The 8517-nt window shown below is 41.9% G+C and overlaps 1 protein-coding gene across 1 annotated transcript; it reads right to left on the reverse strand.

Moving 5' to 3' along the window:
- Window positions 1-1594: 1594 nt before the first annotated feature.
- Window positions 1595-3021, reverse strand: adra2a (adrenoceptor alpha 2A). Its single transcript, XM_054605015.1, has one exon. It carries the CDS (start codon window positions 3019-3021, stop codon window positions 1771-1773), a length of 1251 nt encoding a protein of 416 aa, XP_054460990.1. The 3' UTR covers window positions 1595-1770.
- Between the last annotated feature and the right edge of the window lie 5496 nt (window positions 3022-8517).

Raw genomic sequence — 8517 nt, forward strand, 5'->3', positions numbered from 1 at the left:
TCAACTGCAAGCTTGTCTGTCCAGTGGGAGCTCACCCCGTTTGTTTATATGCACTGCAAACACACATGCACATTCGCACACACTCTCTCTTTCTCACAGACTCAAACACTTACACATGTTATGAACGTGCTGGGAAACACTCTGCCAGATGAATACGAGCCCATACCAGGCTCTGTTGGACGAAGTGAGCGATATACTGAGAGAGAGACTCCTAGGAGAACCATTTAGCTTCCTGAGGATAGTGCTGTTCACCTGCCTTCCTGACTGTCAAAAGGAATGCATTTACTTACACTTCCTCCGCTGGGAGAAGCTTTATGCTCTGTATTTGCCGCACAGATGATAGTCCCTCTTTTGTTTTATTCACCCATTCTCCTAGACTTGAGCAGAGAAAGAGAGAGAGAGCAGTCAATCAGGTTCTGGTTTGACAGGCTCCATGTCTTCTTAACGACGCATACCGTGGTAACACAAAGCAGCAAATGAACCGTTACTTCTCCGCTTCCCATGCCTCGCACTGCAACTGTATTTATCATTCACAATTGATTTAGAAACTGCCTCTGCGAGCCGAAGAAAACACACACTTAAAAAAGATAAAACCTGTAATTCAATTTTTGGGAATCTGACATCTCAGAATAAAGACCTCCACCATTAATCCGAGCACCAGAGAACATTTGTACATATTCCATGCGGGCCCCATTATGGTAAGAACTGAGCTCCTTGTTAATCTCTTGCAAAGGTCAGATTCAACAGACCGTTCACTGCCCGAGAGGACTCCACATGGATAGTTAAAACAGCTTTGCATTTTGGGAACTCCCTCTTACACATGCTCACGTTCTGAATGCAAATCCAGACTCAAATGTTTCTAGAAGAGACTCTACTTCTGAATTTCTGCATTTCCTTGCCTTTATATTTTGTGCGTGTGTGTGTGTTTTACCTATATTGTAGGGACTTCAATCTGTTTACACAGTCACACTGTGGTGACTCACCTTCATTGTGGGGACAAAATGCAAATCCTCATAGCTTAAATCATTACATTTTAGGGTGAAGGCTTGATTAAGGAATAGGATTTGGCTGGTAGAGATTATGGTTAGGGGTAAATCAAAAGGAAATTAATGTCCACTGTGTGTTTTCATGAATTGAGGACGTAACATTACATTGCGACTGTATGTTTGTGTGTGTGTGTCTGACCACGCAGTCCAGCATACAATGAGAACACGTCACTAACCTGATGCTTTAATTTGACACCATTTCGGAAAATTCGTTTTATTCTTTAAAGAGCCAGCTCTCTTCCCACACTTCATCATCATCATCATCATCATCATCTTTATCATCATCAACATTGTAATAGTCATTGTCATCCTCACCGTCGTTGACATTATTGTCATATTATACATAATGGCAATACTGTATCCATAACAAGGAAAAAATAGACAAATATTCAAACAGGTCAATTTGCACAACATACTGTCTTAAAGTACAACACCTAGCATGACTTCACTATGTTTGGTTCCCTTATAAAAATAAAAACAACATTTAAAATAAAACCATGGCTTCACTGTGGTGTTCTGTTCTGTTATAGACTCTTTGTGATGGATGTGGTGGATGTTTTAAAAAGATGCTGCACGTAAAGCTCATCCTGGGAAAACCTTTTCAAGCTGTTACAGGGCTTAGGCCTAGAGCGTACAAGCCAGTGACCCATGCACAATTGGTCTATGTATCTTATAGTTTATGTACAATATAGTAAAAAAAGTATGTACGTAAAGGCCCAATCCATCATACATATCTTCTAGTGTCCCTCCTGCACAGTATCTTTTTGAACGACCTCCTAAAGTCATTGTTGAATATAGTGTAAATGATGGGGTTCAGCGCACTGTTGCAATAGCCAAACCAGAAGAAGAACTTGAACAGGGTGTCGGGCACCAGGCAGGACTCGCACAGCGTCATCAGCATGTATGTAAAGAAAAAGGGAAACCAGCAGATGACAAACACGCCAATGACCACGGCCAGGACGAAGGTGAAGCGTTTCTCCCGGTTCTGTCGACCCTTCCAGCGGCTGCCCTTGGTGCTTGATGCCCTCGCTGGGACGCCATCATCCCCCGGTTTGATTTGGCTCAGTTTGGTTTTCCCCTTAGCCCCTTTCTTTTTGATCGAGCAGGGATTGTTCACTTTGTGGTCAGAGGAGGATGACTCTTCAAGGTCCAACCCGTTGACATCGCCCTTCTCCTCATCGGCTCCTCCTTCTCCTCCAACCCTCTCCTTCAGTTCGATGTCCCGCTCGCCATTCAGCTTCTCGGTGTCACCTGCGCCCACGCCGTTCTCCTTCTGGTTTGCGGCTGCAACAGTCGCCGTCTTAGGCATATCTTTCCGCCTCTTGTCTCCCGGTGGCGCCCGCGTCCTCTTCTTTGCGATCTGGTAGATCCGCACGTAAACCAGGACCATGATGACGCAGGGGAGGAAGAAGGAGCCGATGCAGGAGGAGATGACGTACCACTTATCATTATTGATCTTACACACAGGCTCCTCCTCGCTGTTTTCTTTCTCCATGGTGATAAGAGGCGGGAAGGAGATAACTGCCGCAATGACCCACACGATGAAGATGATGCATTTGATGCGTCGCGGGGTCCTCTTCAGGTTGTACTCGATGGCTTGTGTGATGGACCAGTAGCGGTCTAAGCTGATGGCACAGAGGTGGGCGATGGAGGCGGTGCAGAAAAGAACATCAAGTGCCAGATATATCTCACACCACACCTCGCCAAAGTACCAGTACCCCATGAGCTCATTGGCCAAGGAAAAAGGCATCACGAGGGTAGCAACCAAAATGTCCGCTGACGCCAAAGACACCAAAAATAAGTTCTGTGGAGCCCTCAGGGCCCGGCTTGTAAACACAGCTATGACCACCAGCACGTTGCCAAACACTGTCAGCAAGATCATGATTCCCACCAGCACAGTGAGCGGCAGGGAGATCCGGAGGCTGTAAGGAGCCACGTCTGGAAGAGTCTGGTTGGTCTCGTTGTCAAACCCCATTGGAGTAGATTGGCCCACTTCCTATGTGAGTTCCCCTGAGGTTAACAAATATCATCACCAGGAAGGACCGAGTTAGTTACTCACAGCAGGGCTGTGAAGGGAAGGAACTGAATCACTCCTTTGAGGCTTTCCCGGATTTTTCTCTTTCATCATGTACAATCTCCTTAAGGGGAAGCTCTTATCATTTATAAGGCTGTCAGTTCATCTGAAAATATGAGGCAAGAAGAGGAAATATCAGACACCTTCAACGCTATTTACACTTTTCAATAAAGTATGACATGCATTACATTATAACAATTATAATTAGCTCAGGCAATATGCTCTTTTTCCCTGAGTAGCATTAAGAGAAACAAGCTTTATATGATAAAAATGATGTTACCTGAGCCAGAGGGCGGTGACACAACCTCTCCAGTGCCAAAGACGCACAGGGCATTAAAAAAGCTGTCAGTGGGTAACTTCTTTAAACAGATCAATAGGAAGCAAATACGATCCATGAGGCGGATCAAGCGTGAAGTCTTCCCTCCGTGTCTCCTCTCTCTCCCGACATAATGATCCCTGTGCTGCATCTAGTGGTGCTCAGACCTAATCGAGCGTTAATCATGTTATCCCGGGCGCTGCCGTGCTGTGGTCTGTGTGCGGATCCTCTCCTCTCAGTGTTAACCAGGGCGCCACTCCCTCTCTTTATAGCCCGCACGCTGCAAAAAGTGTCCCGATCACTGTGGGTCACTGTGCGTGTCAACATGGACAGACATGTGGGTCTAACAACATGTGACATCACAGGTGATAGCCAATACGCCTGTTAGAGTAGTGAAGGAATTGCAGGACGAAAATATATGGCCATTAAAAATGAATCATCACCAGCAAGACAAATAATAATAATGTATTCATACACCATTGGACATACATTAAGCCTACATTAAGGCTACATCTGTGCAATAATAGTTAAGAAAGTTAAAAATAGTTAAAATAGTTGTTGTTTTTTTCTGTCTGTAAATATAATATTTCAGTTATTGTTGTTTTTTTGTTTTTTTCTACTGTTTTTTATTGTTTTTTATTGCTTATTTATAATACTTGTTTTATTTTATTTTTGTTTTTTATTTCTTTATTTTTTATTCTTAGCTTGTCTTCTTCTACTATGTCTCTTGTGTGCACTTTACTCTACGCTGTTGTAAGTCTGCAAATTTCCCCGCTGCGGGACTAATAAAGGATTATCTTATCTTATCTTATCTTATCTTATCATACAGGTAAAGGTGTTGAACAAAGTAACAGGTATACATGCCACCACATGCCATTGACACCATATATATTCAGGTAAGTGGTCATTTATGAAGTTTGGGTTTTTTGTTAAATGGTCTGCATTAGAGTTGTTCTGTTATTGTGTTCCTCCATGTACACACTTCTGTTGTAAAGGCTATAGGCATAGTACATAAATAATAAAAGGAGAACTAAGTACAGGATCGAGGCATGTTTATTTATATGAGGTAAAACATAATAGAAACCATACAAAAATAAAATCACAATTGAATACAATTTGATCAAAATAAAATACAAAAAAGTAAACAAAACAAAGTTAAGGTGCAGTAAAATTCCATGAAAGGTATTCATCTTTAAACAAAACAAAAGAACTGTAGGGATTTTTATTTTAGATTTTAGAGAGGATAAAATAGAGAGAGGTGTATTTATGTTAAAGAATTATAATTTCAATTTCATTTTCAATAAAGAGTGTGGTGTTTAAAAACAACTCTGCCAAGATGTGCTGGAATCAGACTTATTTTATTGTTTACACTGAGATGTCAGTATGTATTTGATAAAGTATTATTATATGGTATTTCTGAAACTGAGCTGAAAATAATAAAACAGAAATTAAAAAACTTAAAAGTAAAAAATAAGTAAACTGCAGGACCTGTTGGGACAGATATTTTTTGCAGTGCAGGTGCTAGACTCCGTTGCTAAGCAGCAGCCAGAGCCACACCACGTGGATATCAAGAGAGACCCTTTATTTCTTTGTCTAAACTTTATTTATTTATTCACCTTTTTTACACTTTATATCCAACACAGAAGGGAGTCAAGTAAAACAAATGTTGACCCTTTTTGGGAAATTATGAATCTTCCCACTCTGTTTCTTTTGTCAATCCATGGCCTTCATACTGCTTTAAGTGTGCAGTTTAGATGGCTTTCTGTTTGAACAGACCAAAAGGAGCCGGGTTCAATTGTAACATTTTTGTTTAAAATATAGATTTCATCATTATAAACGCATTTATAAAGAAATGTGTGTCCTCTCTATGTACAAATAGCGAGAGATGCATAACATGATGTCCGTTTGTTTAATTAATTGTACCAATTGGAGACAGTTTTAACAAAGCAAATATTTAACATTGACTGCCACCTCACATCATTTGCCCCGTGCAGTTTCACTGGATGATATTTAGCTGAAAAACAAGCTTGGTTACTTTCTCTACATGCGTAAGGCGTTGTAGGTGATGGCAGCAAACATGCAACAGTTCAAATAAGTTTACTCTTAAAAACAAGCAACATTTTTTTCCATTGGTTGGTTTCGTTGGTTAATATCTATTTTAAATAAATATGAAATAAACCAGCTGTATTTGAGACAATATTTTTTAATTTTTATTAGTTCTTACAAAACAGAAAACTTGGTCACAAATATAATAAAATAGTTTAATAAACATAACTATGTTTTCATTTTCAGTGTATAATCACCTGAAACTAAGAATGCTTGTGTTTTGTTACTTTACAATGAGCCGTTGATAGCTACATAGGGAGCGTGTTCTCCTCACATGTTGCAGTACAAACACTGGTTCTAGCGAGATCCTTTCCCTTTTTTTCTCCCTGTGTAACGTGTTCTCCGTCATGCTGAGGGTGAGTGACAGGGCCCAATCGCTCCCAGCTGCTCAATCCATTCTGCGCATATGCGGGCGTGCCTACCCAGTATGCCCTACTGTACCTCTGATTTGCAAATGGCTGCTAAATGCTAAAATAAGACTAGCTATGATGCTAACAGGCGCTGTGAACTTGCAGGACCGGGTTGAGCAATCCATCCTCAAGGGAGGCTACTTAGTCCGAAGTTTTTTTGTTTGTTTTTTATTTTGCAATTTTCTTATTATATTTGATCATGAAATTCAGGTACTGACGGTGAGCGGAGGGGAATGGAGCTGGATGCAATCTGCAACCTAACCGCTAAAAAGCCGCTTATCACTACGCACTGTTCCTTTAACTCATGAACAGGTTCAGTGTTATCACCACTAACTTCAGTGTCAGCCATGTTAAAAAGCAATTTAACTGCTTTAGCGTGATACCAAAATTGCTTTGAAATTACAATCGAACACAACACTGCAAAAAGTATAGATCATGCAATTACTAAATTAAACAGTAATTCCCATCACTTTTATGGATGGAGTCCACTGATTGTTATTTTGCATATTAGCAGTAAATCCACAAAAATAAAAGAACATTTCTTCAGATTTCATCCATCAGGGGATTCATAATTTTCCAAACTCCCAGAGTCTTCCTGGAAATGGAGCCCCTTCTTACCACAAAAGCTCTGACTCACAGTTCACAATTCAATTCAATTCACAGTTTGTGGTCTTCTCTGGTAAATTTAAAATCACTCTGGGAGGGCCACTTGGAGGAGAAAATTCCTGAGTAACCGTGGGAGGCTTTGGTGTACACTCTTTGACATCAGTCTGTGCTGGACATGGTGTACACGACTTAGCGTTGTGTCCGCTGGATCACAGTACACTCTAGTTTTGTTATCATGTTGAATCAATTTAGTGCCGTTTAAATCCTGCTACTCTTACACATATTCGTCCTGTCTTTGTCCAACATTATACATTTCAAAAATTTCCAAAGGTGATTTGATTGTCTCTAAGTTTTTTGTGGCAAAGTATACTATGACTTTTTTTGACACTGTTTATGGTAAACTACACAATTTCTTATACGGCATTACATTTGTTATAAAATACTATCTCATGAAAATGTTTTCTTTTTGAGTTGCCTCCTCATCCTTATCTGCATTTGGGTCCAAACCTGTTACTCATGAACAAGTCCCCACGGAACTGAAATAAATGGAGGGCTGGACATTGGCAGAGCAGAGGACCACAGGCTGAAGGCCCGGGGGCTGCACAAGGCCGGAGCATGAGACCCCAGGGGGATGGTCTGGGGGCAATGGAAACTCAGAGAAAGGAACCCAAGACAGACGGTCTGGGAGCAGGGCAGAACCTCACCCAAGGGAAACAAGGACGGAGGGCACCATGGCCACAGAGATAGGACCCCAATGGACCACACTGGAACTTGGCCACGGAGACTTGAGGTCAGGGAGGGCAGTCAGCAACTGAAGACCCCGCTGTAGAATGTAGAGCAGAACGGTAACTTGGGACGGCTGCTGGAGCTGGAGGTTGCTGCAGCTTACCAAGAACGGGTGTCGGCCTGACCGCCGACTGGAAACGAGGAACAGGTGTCAGCCAGATCGCCAAACCTTGAGGCTTGAGGCTGACAGGCTAGCAAACTGGATGCTAGCAAGCCTTAGAATAAACTTGAAGCTTCAGTGCCAGGCGGGTCCCCAGCAATGGGTACAGGGCAGGAGCCAGCTTAGAACAGGCGGGCTGCAGACTTAGGAACCCAAGGCTAATGGACTTGTGTGGAGGCTGGTTGTTAGCGGGCTGGAGGTTAGCTAACTGGGAGACAGGAAGGGCTCCAGCAGACAAGGAGGGTTGAGTGGTTTGCAGGAAGCTTTTCACAGTGATACCCAGGTTGGAAACAAAGTGACTCACTTCTCCTTGAAGTACTGCTGCGGTGCCATGATCTTCTAGGAGCAAAGTAGATGGAGATAATGAGATGACCACGGTTCTATCAACTTCAAAACCTTTTGCTCTGCTGAGTCAGTCATATTTGGTCAGTTCATTCTGTCAAGTTTGAAGTAGACAGATGGACCCAAATGCAGAGAGACAGGCAGCCTGGTACAGTTCAATGATATATTCAATAAAAGGCTTAAAGGCAATGAGTCCAAAGGCAGCCAGGTAACTTCAGGTGGGTATTTGGCAAAATCTAAAACTCCAAACAGCAATGAAGACCAAATAAAGCTCGAGTGAAGTTCAGTCAGGAAGACTTTACTCTTGTATGTTTAGGCTTGAAGTTTACACAATTACATTGTTGGCCTATTATCTTGTTGCTGATTATTTTAATGTGACTGTCTCTCTACCTTCAGCATGTTCATGCTGCAGTTATGCACCCCTCGACAAAGGAGAACATTTTTAAAGTTGGACAGCAACGGTGTGATTGGCTTAAGGAAACCCTGGCAGACTCTGGTTGGTTAACTTTAAGTGAAACCCACAATCAGCTGATAGAGTAGTCACGTGGAGAGTGAATGGGATTATGAATGACAAAGAGCGTAAAGATAGTCTTCCTGACTGAATATACGCTAAACTAGCTTTATGACTTTTTTCGACATGCTATACTATGACTTATTTATCACTTTTTTCC

The sequence above is a fragment of the Anoplopoma fimbria genome, chromosome 9, assembly GCF_027596085.1.
Source record: "Anoplopoma fimbria isolate UVic2021 breed Golden Eagle Sablefish chromosome 9, Afim_UVic_2022, whole genome shotgun sequence".
Lineage (NCBI taxonomy): Eukaryota > Metazoa > Chordata > Actinopteri > Perciformes > Anoplopomatidae > Anoplopoma > Anoplopoma fimbria.

Bases quoted from the DNA above. Each gene is read 5' to 3' on its own strand.
- adra2a (XM_054605015.1), bottom strand. From the start codon at position 3,021: ATGGGGTTTGACAACGAGACCAACCAGACTCTTCCAGACGTGGCTCCT.